The 16895-nt window shown below is 40.1% G+C and overlaps 1 protein-coding gene across 4 annotated transcripts in view; it reads left to right on the forward strand.

Annotated features, from left to right (window-relative positions):
* BTBD9 (BTB domain containing 9) overlaps positions 1-16895 on the forward strand; it is a 452784-nt gene that overhangs the window by 52303 nt on the left and 383586 nt on the right. For all 4 annotated transcript variants that reach the window (XM_058663652.1, XM_058663659.1, XM_058663648.1 and 1 more), the window contains 3 exons: positions 1386-1650; positions 14150-14369; positions 16764-16883. In XM_058663652.1, coding sequence (XP_058519635.1) covers positions 1386-1650; positions 14150-14369; positions 16764-16883 — 605 coding nt within the window. The remainder of the gene's footprint in view (positions 1-1385; positions 1651-14149; positions 14370-16763; positions 16884-16895) is intronic.

The following is a 16895-nucleotide window of genomic DNA, read 5'->3' on the forward strand; positions in this document are numbered from 1 at the left end:
TTCCTTTTCTTTGTGTGCTCCTTCTAGGACCTGGATATTTCTAATGAGAAAAATCCATTTAAAAGCTATGTATCTTATTTTGAATGGAAACTGATTTTTATTATCCTATTTCATTTTTTTTTTTACAAAAATTTTTGTTTGAACAGACGAGAGAGAGATTGATTATGAATCAGTTGTCCATTGACTGGTTCATGTACCAATTGACCATGGCAGCCGGATCTGTGCCATGCTAAATATGGGAGCCATGAGATTCATCCTGGTCACCAGTATGGGTGTCAGGGGACCAATTAGTTGGGCATCTTTTGCTGTCTAACCAGGTTCATAAGGAGTAAGCTGGATAGGTAGCAGAGTAGCCAGGATTTGACCTGGCACTCAGATATGAAATACCCTTTTCATAAACTACAGTTTAACCTGTTGCACCATAACACCCACCCATCCTACTTAATTTTTTTTTGAAATATTTATTTATTTATTTATTTATTTATTTTTAAAGATTTATTTTATTTTTATTACAAAGTCAGCTATACTGAGAGGAGGAGAGATAGAGAGGAAGTGGAGCTGCCGGGATTAGAACCAGCAGCCATATGGGATCAAGGCGAGGACCTTAGCCACTAGGCCACGCTGCCAAGCCCTGAAATATTTATTTTTAATGGAAAGGCAGATTTACAGAAAGAAGGAGAGACAAAGAAAAAGCTCTTCTATCCATTGGTTCACTTCCCAAGTGACTGCAACAGCTGGAGCTGAGCCGATCCAAAACCAAAAGATAGGAGCTGGGAGCTTCTTCTGGGTCTCCTACATAAGTGCAGGATCTGAAGGCTTTGGACCATCCCACACTGCTTTCCCAGGTCACAAGTAGGGAGCTGGATGGAAAGTGGAGCATCCAGGACATGAACCAGTGCTCATATGGGATCCCAGGACATACAAGGCGAGGATTTAGCCACTGATCCATTGTGCCAGACCCTATCTCATTTAATTTTTAAAAACAGGAATCTCTGAGGATTATACCACTTGTTTTGAAGGTCAGTCTGGAAATCTTAGCATAAATAAGGCTCTGCAATGATGCTATGAAACAAATGATTTTGAATTATAAACACTGGATTTATAAATGAGCATTCTGCTGAAAAACCTGTGTGTTGATAGTTCCTTGTTTTGCTGTCTTCCTTCTTGCTGTTTGGTACAGGATGGCCTGGCAGCGAAGACAAGTGTGGTACCATCCTTTCTTGTTATGTATGTAGCTGTAATGAGCAGGAGGGTGTGTGGCACAAAGTAGAAGGGAGGAAGAGACTCAAAAGAACTAAATGTTGGTTCTGTAAGGTTTTGCTGATGGGCCCTGTGTGTGGCTCAGCTGCAGGATGACTCGGTTCTTTCCATTTTGTCCTTTTCAGACAGCACTTTTAAACATCGTGTTAAGAGACTCATTCGCAGCTCCTGAGAAAGATATTTTCTTAGCCTTGTTAAACTGGTGTAAGCACAATTCAAAAGAGAATCATGCTGAAATCATGCAGGCTGTGCGCTTACCTCTGATGAGTCTCACTGAACTCCTGAACGTGGTAAGGCCTTCGGGACTGTTGTCTCCTGACGCCATTCTGGATGCTATCAAAGTCCGGTCAGAGAGTCGGGATATGGACCTCAACTACAGAGGCATGCTTAGTAAGTACCGTTTGTTCTAAACTTGCCAACAGGTTTTCTTTCCATCTAATAGCTACTTTCTCAAGTTCATAATTCTAGCTGCAGGACTGTAGTGGAGATATGCATGAGTTCTGTATGGCTAGGAACATACAGCTCTGCAGGAATGCCTTTCCTTGTCCTTTTCCAGTTAATTCTCCTCAGACTGATGACCTTTGTGGAACTCAAAAGAAGTATTCGTTGACACTGCTGGTCAGCTTCTCCAACTGCTCCCTCCTGACTGTCAGAAATAGACATTTTCCTGAAAAGGGATTTCTCATGCTCTTACTCCATCAGAGAAATACCAAGCACTTGCCATGTATTTAATTATTTTTGGAACCAGAAATATGGAGATTCTAACTAACAGCAGTAATAACTGGCAGTTATGTAGCATTTCTGACACTTCCCTGCTGAGTTTTCTTATTAATGAAAGTAATAGCACACAGAATGCTTACCATGCATAAAAGAGGTCCCACATAATCATGTAATTCTCAGAACAATCCATTTCAGTTAGATTACTCCATTGAGTTAAGTGAAACTCAATTTTACAATTAAAAATATGAAGCACAGAGAGGTTAAGTAACTTGCCTAAGTTTACACAGAAAGCTTGGGTGCTGACAGTCAAGCATGTAGCCTGGCTCCAGAGTTTATGTAATAATCCACTAAGCTATGTAAGTAATGGAGACTGGTACACTGGAAATTAAAGTTGCATTATAGTACACACCTCTACTCCTGAATGAAAGTAGAACTTCCATTTTGAAACATGTAAGTGTACATATACAACATGGTGTTAAATTTTCTAGCTTTAGCTATACATACCACATCATGATACATTTAAGTGGGAGAAAGTTAATCTTGTAATGGTTGCTAAGGGACTGTACTACTGTGGTAATTTAGGGAATAATAATTGGGTGGAGGGCAGAGTGCAAAAGGATGAATCTTTGCACCTAAAAAATGTAAACAAAAATGACAAAAACCCCACAGTTTTTGCCTTTGATTCTTTTAATTTCTTTGTGGAACTAAGACATGAAAAGTGAGAGAAGAACCGCTACAGCTATAAAAATGAACAACAAAAGAGAAATTTCCCTTCATTCATTGCCTTTGATTTTTTTAATTTTTTTTGATGTTTCTAAGACATGAAAAGTTTAAGTAAAGGTGTTCAAGAGAGCATAAACTGTAGAACTTCTGAAGAGGGTGTGACTTGGAATGATTGAGGATGATTTCATGTAAGTTTTGAAGCTAGAGTTTAATGTGAGTGCCACAGGGATTGGGTGGAAGTTCAAGTGGGAAGACTGCTGAGGTTAATAAAGATTGAAGCTATTGAGGGATGGGGACTAGAAGAGGTTGATTAAAGCAGAAGGTTTGTGTTGACTGACAGGAAAGGCAGGTCAGCTTTGTGAGGGTCAGCTCAGGAAAACTAGGCTGGAATCTCCCTGATGTGCAGTGAATAGCAGGTTTAAGGTCGGACATGTGGGACACAGACAGTGGTGGTTTTGGAAGATCGGCCCATGGTACCGTACTAGATGATTTGGAATAATGAAGAGCTGGATTCAGGAAGACTGGATCGGTACACACATCAGTACACATTGGACAGCATTAAGCCTGATTGGTAGCAGGGAGAACGGGAAATAACGAAATAGAAGGATATTATGGGAAAAAATTAAATCTTGGTGATACCAGAGATTTAAATTTAGGAGGTTACCATATTTTATTGATTCAAAGAAGCCATAAAATTTTAGTTGCTGTTATTTTATCTTTTACGAAAGAAAGGAAAAAATACTGTTAAGCATGATGTACTATGATTGCCACATCCTGATTTAAGAAATGTTAAAATTTGAAAAATGTGTGTCTGTAGAGTTAATGAAGTATGGTAATTCTTTGAAAGAAGATGCTGAGCTGCTTTTTGGACTTACTGAGTTTGAGGGCTTCTGGGACATTTAAATTGTAAGTTCTGTCTCATGCTTGTTATTTTTTTGAATGATCTTTTTCTTTACTGTGGCTTCAGACATTCTGTGGCGATGTAGATTGATCTCTAATAGTCATTCTTGGCCTAAACTTTAAACTTCTAACTCATTAGCGCTAGATATCTTCACTGGACATAGTAAAGAAAAAAGAGCATAGACTTTGTGTCAAGTTTGATTTCAAATCCTGAATTAGTTATTTGCTGGATGTATAACCTAGTATTAAATATTTAGTTTTATATCTTCTAGTACATGTTATCAGAATTAAAACAATGTGCTTTATACACAAAATAGGAAACCATTGTTAAAATATCACTGTTAGTATATTCTTCCTCATCTCTGTATGTCTGTGGGAATTAGCACATTGATCATGTTGTTTTAAAACATTTTTATTCACTTGCTTTTGATCCTTGAAGAAGTTTTTGTAGACCTTATTGATTGTCCTCAATCTTTTAACACATTGAATAGCATATAGCAGGCACTTGGTGAATGCTTGCTGAATGAATACAATGAGAAATATCTAATAGGAAATGGAAGCATTTTATTTAGAAGTAGCCAAAGCTGTTGATCACAGTGTCAAAACCTGGGCAACAGCATGGACAAAGAAGTAAAGATTGAAGCTGGAGACTTGGAGAAGGAATAGGCAGGTGTCTAAGGAGAGAAAGACTTAAGAGGTGGAAAGACAGTTGGATAGTGGAGCGTAACAGAGACCAACCAATGTAGAGAGTTTTTATGTGGTAGCTGTGGCCACTGGTCTCTCCCAGTGCTGGCATCACCCAAGGTCAAGGAGGATAAGAATTGTGAGAAAACTTTCAGATTTAATTTGTGATGAGTTGTTGAATGGTCTGGACAGAAGTCTGAGTGACAGCACTCAGAGTTAGGTTATAAATGTTTGAAAAGACAGAATTTACAACATGTTGACTATGTGGTGGGTGGATTAAGGTGAAAAGGTAGTACAGAAATATGGTAGTTAGAGAAGGCAGGTTGGGAGAGGTCCAGGAAGTAATTGGAGGTGCCCAAGACTGGCACCAGTTGAGAGTTCGCCTTGGGTAAAGTGTGGGAGGATGGAGGGTGGAGAGGTCACAAGATGATTCATTAGTTTTAAACAAATCCTCATTGATCCTCTCTTACATAGCTCCCCTTCATTGTTTGATCCCCCTTTTACCTTGGGTTTGATTTGAAGTGCTGATAAAACTCTGAAATTGAATTCATTAAGAGTTAGGCTTTGGACCAGGTGGCAGTAATAGGGAGATTATTCAAAAATTTCAAAACTGGGGTTGGTGTAGTAGTATAGCTAGTTAGGCTTCTGCCTGTGATGCTGGTATTTCATATGGGCTTCAGTTTGAATCCTTATCCCTTAACTTTTGATTCAACTCCATGCTAATGTGCCCTGAGAAAGCAGCAGAAGATGGTCCAAGTATGTGGGCCTTTGCCACCCATGTGGCAGTCTGGCCCAGTCCTGGCTATTGGGACCATTTGGGGAGTGAGCAAGCAGATGGAAGAAATGTGTCTCATATCTTATTGTAACTCTGCCTTTCAAGTAAAGAAGTCTTTAAAAATAAATTTTAGGGGCTGGCATTGTGGTGTAGCAAGTTAAGCCTCTGGCTGCAGTGCCATTTCTTTTCTTTTTTTCTTTTTTTAATTGGAAAGTCAGACTTACAGAGAGAAGGAGAGACAAAGAGAAATATCTTCCATTGGCTGATTTACTCCCCAAGTGGCTGTAACAGCCAGAGCTGAGCCATTCCAGGGCCAGGAGCCAGGAGCTTCTTCTGGATCTCACATGCAGTGCAGGGTCCCAAGGCCTTTCATCATCTCCTCTACTGCTTTTCCAGGCCACAAACAGGGAGCTGGCTGGAAATGGGGCAGCAGAGATCCTAACCAATACCTGTATGGGATTTTAACTCTAGGATACATACCATGCTAGGTCCAGTGCTATCATTTGCTTTTTTTTTTTTTTTTTTTTTTTTTAAGATTTGTTTATTTTTATTGGCTAGTCAGATTTACAGAGAAAAGGAGAGACAGAAAGATTCTCCATCTGCTGGTTCACTACCCAAGTGGCTGTAATGGCCGGAGCTAAGCTGAAGTCAGCAGCCTGGAGCTTCCATTAGGTCTCCCATGTGGGTACAGGATCCCAAGGTCTTGGGGCTGTTTTCCACCACCTTCCCAGGCCACAAACAGGTAGCTGGAAGGGAAGTGGAGCTATGGCGCCAGGTCCATTTCTTATGTACAGTGGTTTGAGACCTGGCTGCTGCACTTCCAACCTGGTTCCTTGCTGATGCCTTGGGATGGCAGCAGAAGATGGCCCAAGCATTTAGACCCTGGCACCCATGGTGCAGTCCTGGATGAAACACCTGGCTCCTGGCCTCAGCCTACTCCAGCCCAGCCATTTGGGGAGTGGATTAGTGTTTGGAAAATCCCCCTTCTCTCTCTGCCTTCCAAATAAATTAAAAATAAATTAAAAAATTTTAAAACATAGAAATTCAAGAATTTTCTTGGGCTTGTTTTGGAGAGATACATATGGTTATTTTGAGATTGTTGACAGGATTTGCTTGTTTTTGTTACTCTTTTGTGGATAGATGTTTGTGTCCTTGCAGACTCCTTACAAAATGCAAAGAGGTTCTGCTTTGAACTAGGGTCATAGATACTAATGCTTGTTTTTTTTTTTTTAATTTCATTACCATTGGTTACTGGGAGATTTAATTCTTTTTAATTATTTATTATTTAACTTCAGTAATTACATTGTATTATGTGACACAATTACATAGATACTTGGGTTCTCCCCACCCCTTCCCAAACCCTCCCACCATGGTGGATTCCTCCACCTAGTTGCATAACCACAGCTCAAGTTCAGTTGAAATTCCCCCATTGTGAGCGTATACCAAACATAGAGTCCAGCATCTTATTGTCCAGTCAAGTTCAACGGCTTCTTAGGTATACCCTCTCTGGTCTGAAGACAGAGCCAGCAGAGTATCATCCCAGTCAATTGAAAGCTCCAACATACCATCAGCAAAAATTTACATCATTATGGAATTAATTGACGTAGTAATGAGTAACCAATATGTTAAAAGTAAATGCGAGTTCATAACCACCTTCTGTGACCACCTCATTGACATTTCAATTTTAGTTTATACACAACATATAACATACATAACATAACATGTTATACATAACATCATATCATCTTAAATTAAGGCAAACATGTGGTATTTAACCTTTTGGGATTAGCTCATTTCCCTTAGCATTATGGTTTCCAGTTTGGCCCATTTGGTCACAAAGAACTGCATTTTGTTTTTTTTTAATAGCTGAGTAGTATTCCATGGAGTAGATGAACCATAGCTTTCTTATCCAATCCTCTGCTGATGGGCATTTTGGTTGCTTCCATATTTTTGCAATTACTGATTGTGCTGCTATGAGCATAGGAGTGCATGTTGGTTTCTCATAAAACAAGTGTTCTGGATATATTCCTAGGAGTGCTGTTGCTGGATCATACGGTATGTTGAATTTGAGTTGTTTGAATATTCTCCATACTGATTTCCATAGAGGCTGTACCAGCCTGCAGCCCCACCAGCAGTGGAGTAGGGATCCCTTTTCCCCCGCAACCTCGCCAACAAGTGTTGTTGGTGCTTTTATTCATGTGGGCCAGTGTTACTGGTGTTAGGTGGTACCTCATTGATGTTTTAATTTGGATTTCCCTTATTGCCAGGGAACTTGAGCATTTTTTCATATGTTTATTTGCCATTTGGGTTTGTTCCTTTGTGAAGTGTCTGCCCATTTCCCGTGCCCATTTCTTGAGTGGCTTGTTTGTTTTGACATTTTGGTTGTTTTGTAGCTCTTTGTATATTCTGGAGATCAGCCCTCTATCACCTATGTCGTGTGCGAAGATCTTCTCCCATTCTGTGGGTTGCCTTTTTACTTTGTTGATTGTTTCTCGAGCTGTACAGAAGCTTCTTAGTTTGATGAGGTCCCAATTGTTTATTTTGGTCTCGATTTCTACTGCATTTGGAGTCTTTTTTAGGAAGTGAGGGCCTACCCCTAAGTGTTCCAGTGTGTTTCCAACATTTTCTTCCAAAAGTTTGAAGGTTTCTGGATGTAGGTTTAGATCTGTTATCCATTTAGATCTGATCTTAGTGTATGGTGAGAGATGTGGATCTATTTTTTTGTTTCTGCAGGCTATTAACCAGTTGTCCCAACAGCATTTATTGAACAGACCTTCCCATTTGCCTGGATTGTCGTTTGTCTTTTTGTCAAAGATTATTTGGCTGTATCTGTGTGGGTTTCCTTCTGGTGTTTCTATTCTGCTGCATTGATCTTCCTCTCTATCTTTGTGCCAGTACCACGCTGTTTTGATAACCACTGCCTTATAGTATGTCCAGAGGTCCGGAACTGTGATTCCTCCTGCTAACTTCCTGTTCTTCAGGATGGTTCTAGCTATCCGTGGTTTTTTGTGCTTCCAGATGAACCTTTGGATCATTGTTTCCAGTTCCATGAAGAATGTTTTGGGCAATTTGATTGGGATTGCGTTGAATGTATATATTGCTTTTGGCAGTATAGACATTTTAATGATATTGATTTTACCTATCCAGGAGCATGGGATGTTACTCGAGATTTAATTCTTACAACTATATATCTTAAAGCTGTCTACCAAAATATGGAGTGTTTTTTTTTCTGCTTTAAGAAGAAAAAGAGGATCCAGAAGGTGTTTTTAATGTGCCAGTGATGGCTGGTCTTTCTGGAACGTGGTTTAGACTCACTTTATGCATATATAATAAGATGAGCATTTTCTGTGCAGCTGCAGAAAAGGAAGTTAGCTTTTTAATTAAATTATTTTTTCCTTAGGAAATCTGAACTACCTTTACCATTCCCTTAGTATGTAGCTTTATCTTAGCCGTGGGATATTTCTATCTTGAAAGTTCGTGCTTTTTTGATTAAGGCTGAGTTATGTTTTATATTATATATTTCAGGTTTTAGACTTTGGGAAAGAGAACAGTAATTTCTTATTTCTGCTTGTTTATAGCAGGGAGCATATTACAGAATCTATTCTCAAGATTTCTATATTGAGTCAAAGTCAGTCTATTCCCAGGGCTGCTAAGTTAAATTATTGGTGTGTATGCATCCAGTCAAGCATCAGAGTCAGAGAGCTTTGTTACTGTGCTGTTAGAGCTGTTGGTTTGCTTGCCTAGGTTCCTGCTAGGTGGAACTTCTAGAGGACCATAATTAAGTCTTTTTGCCTGTGGTTTTTCAGCACCCAGTAGTGCTGGAAACTTTTTAGATTTTAATTTTAAGCTTTTTAAAAAAATAAATAAATGACTGTAATTGTCCCCTTGCTTCTTAACTAGAATTCAAATCTGTCACACCCATTACATTGAGACAGTGATAGTAACAGTGAGCCTTCAGCACTTTTTTTTTTTTGAGATTTATTTTATTTTTATTACAAAGTCAGATATACTGAAAGGAGGAGAGATAGAGAGGAAGTGGAGCCACCGGGATTACAACCAGTGGCCATATGGGATCAAGGCGAGGACCTTAGCCACTAGGCCACGCTGCCGAGCCCGAGCCTTCAGCAGTTTAAAACTCTTGGAATTCTGCTACTTTTTTTAAAGATTTATTTTTTTTTTATTACAATGTCAGCTATACAGAGAGGAGGAGAGACAGGGAGGAAGAGCCTCCGTCCGTCTGATGATTCACTCCCCAAGTGAGCCGCAATGGGCCGGTGCACGCCAATCCGATGCCAGGAACCAGGAACCTCTTCCAGGTCTCCCACACGGGTGCAGGGTCCCAATGCATTGGGCCATCCTCAACTGCTTTCCCAGGCCACAAGCAGGGAGCTGGATGGGAAGTGGAGCCTCTGGGATTAGAACCGGCACCCATATGGCATCCCGGGGCGTTCAAGGCGAGGACTTTAGGAATTCTGCTACTTTTGTGCCTTCCTAATTATTATTTGTTGGGATAAGGAAGGTCTCATTTGTGTTTGAGGGGTTAATGGGTCCATCTGTAATGAATAAGCCCCTGTGGATTCAGGGTGTGGCTGTGTATCTGCTCTTTTGTCTTAGTAGATGGGGAATTATGTGCTCAGTACCTCTGAGTTTCCAGGGCTGGGTCCAGTACCAGTGTGTAGGAGGCAACTTAGGACTTTTTTTTTTCTTTTAATGAATATGGAGGTGGTCCTTTTCAGCTCTATGAAGCTTACATAATACTACCAAGTGAGATTGATGGGCTGAGCTGTGGCCACATTTCTGGTGTCCTGACTCAAGTACCCAGTGCCCTTCCATAGATTGTGCTGCTTATATTCTCTATTTAAAAATGTATTTCTTTACTTTTTTTGGTTTCCACATTATTATTATTATCATTAGTATTATTTTCTATATTTGGGGTAAGAGAAGAGATAAAGGGAGAAGTCATACCCAGCCTCCCAACCATCCCAGGTCCTCGAAGTGGGGCATGCTCCGAGGGCACTGCTCAAGTGGTTTTGATAGTTCAACAGTCCTGAATTGCTGCTGATCTTGTCATTCCAAGTACAAAGAAATCTCTCCGGAATCCATTGGCTGACATAGTTCACCTTAGAGTCTCCGTTTGCCCAGGAATTCACTGCCAGCTTTTGACTGGAGTAGTTGATTTGTTCTGTCCTCCGTCCTCTGTTGTGGTACCAGGTGTCCTCTGCAGGTTCTGATGGACTGCCATATCCTCCATGTGCACCTGGATATGCTGTCCACTGTTCCATATGAGCCTCTGAGGAGGCCCAGCTTTGACACTTGCACTCAATGGTCAGACCATGGAGCCTGCACTTCTCTTTTCGTGGTTGGTGTTCTGAGATCAGCAGTTCAGTTGGAAGGATCCCCAAAGAAACTTCATCTGAGGTGATCCCAGACCAGATTCTTGTGTGTGCTTGCCAGTACAGGGTCTGGCACAGTCTGTCGCCCTAATCAGCTTATGCCTATGCTGATGGTTGCAATTGCTGGGTCAGTACTGTTTCCAGCTCTGTCTTCCACATGAAACAGTGGGTGTTGTAGTTCAGCCTGGTTCTGCTCACCTCACCCTTGGCCCTCACATAAACCAGTGGGAGCTGCAGCCCTAGTCAAAGCGACCCACAATAAACCCTACCAGGCCCGCCCCCTGCCCTAGTTCCTGTGCTTGCCAGTATATATGGCAGACTGGTCCAATTTGTCCCACATCCCATTCAGCTCTCCTACATGTCAAAATTTCAAAATAAAAATTTAACAAAAAAGTTTATAAAATGAATTAAAAACTGTGTGAAAAATTGATTCTTATCTACTGTATTTAATTTTCATTGCTTTATGTATTTTTTTAAAGATTTATTTTATTTTTATTACAAAGTCAGATATACTGAGAGGAGGAGAGACAGAGAGGAAGTGGAGCTGCCAGGATTAGAACCAGCGGCCATATGGGATCAAGGCGAGGGCCTTAGCCACTAGGCCACGCTGCCGAGCCCGATTTATATTTTTTGAGAGCTCTGTCTCTACATATAATAGAGAAATGTAGGCACCAAGTATAATTATAGTTTAAATTATTTGTTGATTTAAATTTTCTCATCAATTCTATTAAATTTATCTTATACCTCTGTGTTTTTTTTTTAAATTGTACTTTATCCAGTGAAGATACATTACAGTTACCATGAGAGAATTTCCACTTGTATAAATGTTCTCCATTTTGAAGTGAAATATACACTCAGGGAATGAATTTATATCAGAAATGGCTAGAAAAGTTCTCAAGTACTCTTGAAATAAACTTCAAAAGAAGACTTAGACTCGAGGAAGAAATTTCATTTCTATTTTAGACTTCAGTTACAGTCATTTGAAACTCTTGTGCCTGGCATGTTATTTCTAGCTTGATAAATTTTAGTGCTGAAAAAGCTTATGTTTAGAGGAAATCCAAAGGTGAGACTAGTTTCTAAATCTAAAAGCTTCATGTTCCCCTCTTTGGCTTTCCTCTTGACTTGTTTTGTGTCAAAGCTTAGAGGAGATGAGCTATTTGTCCATATGTCTGTCTCTCTGCCCCTGAAATTAAAAAAAGAAAAAAAAAGTCCTGAGATGATAACAATGGGCAACAGTTAGAGAATGTGTGCTTGCAGGTTTTAGTCCTCACAATCAGGGCAAGAGTGTTTATTTTTACGAAGTAGCTATATATCATTGATTGAAGTTGAAGGCTTGAAGCTTTTGTTTGTTCGCTTGCTAATCCAGTGCCTCAGCCTAGGTCAGCCTATGTCGAAGTTGCAAGGAGGCAGGCCCTTTCTCTGTCTCATTCATTAAGTTGCTCCCAGTGCCTGCAGCTGTACCTGGTGCAGAATGAGGCCTCAGAAGTGTCTGCATTAATGTTTGAGACTGCTACAGTGCTCCAGCATACATTATTTGTAGTGTAACTTTTGCAGTAATCCTGAGAAATGGTTTGGGCAAGCTAGTTTTAGATGAGAAGACATACTCAGAGGCTTCCCTTGGGGATAAGTGAGTGATAGAACCTGAGTCTAAAACCTTTATTTTTGTACTTCATGTCCAATTTTCTCTTCATTTAATCAGATTGTTTGCTTTCTGTAGGGGTAAGGGAAGGTTGCTAATAAGGGAAGCATGGGTCAGACCGTGAGCACTTATCCTGTGGGAGGTGACAAGGTGCTGTGCCACAGGACCCCTGTGGACGTACTGCCTAGGTTTCTTAGTTCTGTCCTTGGTGGGCTGTGTGACCCTGGGCAAATAAATCCATCTGACTTTTCTGTCTCTTTACTTCTCATCTGTAAGATTGAGATAATAACCCTTAAAGTACAGTACCAAAATTATGAGGAGTAGATAAAAGGAATGGATAATTATAAAGGACATGGGACAGTGTCTGGCATATAGATGAATTATATAAGGCCTGTTAAGTGAATGGAAGGAAATGGATGATTCTGACAAGAGACCTTTGATAGTTCTAAATCCACATGTAACTTCATGGTGGTGAGAAGCTGAGCTTGACTGTGGTTGCTTTTGCTGACTTGCTGTACTCTGTTGCTAGTTAGCTAAACTGCACCCCACTATCTGTTTTTCACCTGTTTGATTATCTTCTTCTGGAGCCACTGTTTAACCATGTTCATTTAAGTTCCACTCTTCCCCACCTCGGAACAACAGTTTTCCAAGAAATTTGCAATAATGAATTACCATCTTTTCCCTCAGAGTCTGAGTATAACTCCTGCTATTCCCCCTCAGATCACAGTCCCCCAAGATGTGCATGCACTGTGAGAGTTCAATGTTTGTTTAGATGTTCTGTTACTGTGTGCTTTCTAATGTATGTTTTGAAGTAGTGATAGTTTTATTTTATTTTTTGTACAACCCTGTGTTGTACAAACATGCTCATTTATTGTTTGAAATGAATACATACACACCTCCTAGGGGATAGGCATTGCCAACTTGAGTGGATAGCTTTCCCAGAGTCATACACCTGGTTAAAGGAAGAGCTGTTGTTAGCTCAGCATCTTACGCAACTTCTTGCCTTTCCATGGAGAGCATCAGTTTTAGAATGTTAGTACCTGGAGGACAGCTCCTTGATCCCTGAGGGCTGGACTGCAGAGAGAGCACTGTAGAGATCTATGTACAACTGTACTTAGTAAGCCCAGTGTTGAAGAAGATGGGGATTTAATAGTAATTGCAATGCTGATTGACCAATTGATACTTGCCTTTCTAAAAAAATTATCAGGTGAATAAATATATTTTTAAAATTTAATCCTTTTAAAAAAGCTAGATTAATTGATGTAGCATACTCACATACGACCAACCACTCTCTTTTTCTGGTGTTGTGTCGGGGATCTAACCTGTCTTGTTTGCTTTTATGTGCTGTGCTCACTCCAGATGGCAGGTACAGGTCATATATATAGTCCAGTAAATATTAGTAAGACAACTAATAGGAACCTGGTGAAACTGTCCTGGAACATGCTTTTTCTAGGATCATTCATGTTTTCTTTTTTTTTTTTCTAAAGATTTTATTTTTATTACAAATTCAGATATACAGAGAGGAGGAGAGACAGAGAGGAAGATCCTCCGTCCGATGATTCACTCTCCAAGTGAGCCGCAACGGGCCAGTGCGCGCCAATCCGATGCCAGGAACCAGGAACCGCTTCTGGGTCTCCCACACGGGTGCAGGGTCCCAATGCATTGGGCCGTCCTCGACTGCTTTCCCAGGCCACCAGCAGGGAGCTGGATGGGAAGTGGAGCTGCTGGGATCAGAACCAGCGCCCATATGGCATCCCGGGGCGCGTTCAAGGCGAGGATTTTAACTGCTAGACCACGCCGCCGGGCCCTAATTCATGTTTTCTTAGTAACGTTAGTCCCAGGCACTTTGTGTTACTGATATTAAATTTAAACTCTGGATGATATTTTAATCCTTCTGGTCATTCTGTAGCTTCCATGTTTGTAGAGTTGCTTATGCCGTTTTAAAATGCTAATACTAGAGTGCTTTTTTTTTTTAGATTTTTTTTTTCTTTTCGTCCTCAAGTAGAATCATTTAATAAGTAACCATTTACTTTGTCTTTCTGTGTTTAATTGTAGTACCAGAAGAAAACATTGCAACTATGAAATATGGAGCCCAGGTTGTGAAAGGGGAGTTGAAATCTGCCTTATTAGATGGTGATACTCAAAATTACGATTTGGACCATGGATTTTCTAGGCACCCAATTGATGATGACTGCCGGTCTGGCATTGAGATTAAGCTGGGTCAGCCGTCCATTATCAATCACATACGAATCCTCCTGTGGGACCGGGACAGCCGGTGAGTCATCAGCTTGGCTTAGAAACTGACATTCTGTTTGACTGAGATGACCTCACTTTGTGGTTGTCTACTTTGGTTTTACAGATTTAATGGTTTATTTCTTTGTGATGACTGCTATTTCTCTTGAAGGTTAGTTCTGAAGGAAGAATTAAAAGACATATCCATTTAAAAAATAACTTGTAGTGATTTTCTGCTTAGAAAGGAAATTAATGTGTTTATTGTGGAAAATACAGAAAAGGACATGGAAGAAAATAAAAATTTCCAGTGGTGGAGTTTTAGTTATGAATAGACACATATAAACAAGACATATGCTTACACATAGACAAAATAGTAGCAAGCCTACATATAATTTTACCAAGTAAAGCTGTAGAAAAGGAGCACTTCACTTTTTAGTTAATACATTGTGAACATTGTATCCTTTTAAATGTTATTAAAATGTTACTGTTCATGATTATTTACTTGATTTTTATTCTCTGTATTTCCAGTAATTTTTTGATGCATTTTGTCTTACGAATGTAGAAAACAATACTCTTCTAGTGTTGTAAGTGAATATCTTCAAAACAAAAAGGAATATTTGATGAAATGTGGTGGGCGTCTGCCTGGGGACCCAGCTAGTTTCTAGGTGTCTTCAGGCTTCTTCCTGCCTGCCGCTGTGATAGGCTGGCCACCTGCAGTCTCTGGAATCCCTCCATGGTAGCACAAGTTCCAGAGCAGCATTGTGATCAAAATTGAGCTGTCTTCACTGCTGCTGCTTGTAGCCTAATCACTGCATGCCCAGAGAGTAGGCCCTACTGCTGCCTCTTTGGGTCTGGGTTGAAGAGCTTAACAGGAATCATGATGATGTCCTGCAGGCCTGGCAGGGTAGTGCATGTCTCCTGTTAACATTCGCTAGCTGTCCCCTGGCCATTTAGGCTGTTTGCATGCAGAGGAAAGCTTTCATAAATGGGAGCCTGCATTTCTCATGTCCCTTACATTCAATGTTCCAGTTTTCTCTTCCTGTTTTTTTTTTTTATTGTTAAGAATATATGCCCTGACATGCATCTTATTGGCTAACTTTTCATGATTGAGAAAGTGCCCTAAGTCACAAATCTCATTTCCCAGAGTCTGATTAGTAATGATAGTACGATAATGATACTTATGTAGCTCTTCAGGACTGTTATGTGATAGTCACTGGTCTAAAAGCTTTCCATGTTTCACTCATTTAATAATGAAATTAGTGTAAACATAATAAAATAATGTTTTTCTATGATGTTAAATATTTATAGGCCACTTTGTTTTAGTATGTGCATCACATACATGGAAGACTTGACCAAATAACTGTTCTTTTCTCATAGAAATTGTTATCATCCTAAGCAAAGGTGAAAAATTCAGAATCTTGAGCCAAAAAGATTCTGACATGTTGTAAAATTATATCCTACATTACTGATAACCCAGAGAAGTTCAATAAAAGGTTATAACCAGTTTGAGACTGAGCGATAAAATGAATGGAAGAGAGGGGACAGCAGAAAATGAGGGGATGACACAAAACAAGCTGACCTTTTCTGGTCACAACTGTGGGTTGCAGGCTGACATTTATGGCCACCTAAATCTTCCAAGATTGTTCCTGTTGATATTACAGTGCAAGTAATAACTGCATCTCCAATTTAAATTTGGCCTGTGACAGGGGAATATAGATTGGTTCATGATGGAACCAGCGTATTATGGTCCAGGGTAGCTGACTAGGGGAGGATGATAGGCTTGTTTCATTACGTCTGGATTATTAGCTGGCGGATTTCAAGTTGTACCCAAAAGAAACACGTATTGTGTACCCTCAAATCATTTTTTTTTTTCCCCCGTGGGCAGCTTGTATATGTGGGATGCTAGGAGGACCAAGAGGTGGCAGCGAATAAGTTGGCCTCTGTGGGGAATCATTGCAAGTTGGTTTTCCTCTTAAGAGGTGGGGGCTGAATGCTTATTCAGGGATGATGCAGAGAGAAAACACACTTTCTGCTTCTTTATTTTTCTATTCTCTCCTTTCCTGCATTTTTTCTCTCTCTGTTTTTTTCCCCAAGCATGATTTTATTAATTTGCTTAATATGGAATGAGTATGATGTTCTGGCTGTGTTTGAAAAGGTACTGATGTCTTACATGCCAGGCGTGTGCCAGGTACTATGCTAGGCCATGGGGAGATGAAGAGGAAGATGGTCATGGTTGATGAGGCAGATAGACAAGGTGAGAGAGGATTTCAGTGCATTTAGAGGGATAGGTACAGCTTTCATTGTCAGAATTTTCTTGTTAGGTAGAAAATTTGATTAGTGAGTTCTAAATTTTTGTACCCTTTTAATGTTTTATTAAAGTCTAACATTTTTTTAAATTCTAATTTTTTCCTGCGTTTTCCCCTTTGGTTCTTATCAGGTCATACTCATACTTCATTGAAGTGTCAATGGATGAACTTGATTGGATCAGAGTGATAGATCATTCACAATATCTGTGTCGCTCTTGGCAAAAGTTGTATTTTCCAGCCCGTGTCTGCAGGTTAGTTTTGAC

Source organism: Ochotona princeps, chromosome 1 (genome assembly GCF_030435755.1).
Source record: "Ochotona princeps isolate mOchPri1 chromosome 1, mOchPri1.hap1, whole genome shotgun sequence".
Lineage (NCBI taxonomy): Eukaryota > Metazoa > Chordata > Mammalia > Lagomorpha > Ochotonidae > Ochotona > Ochotona princeps.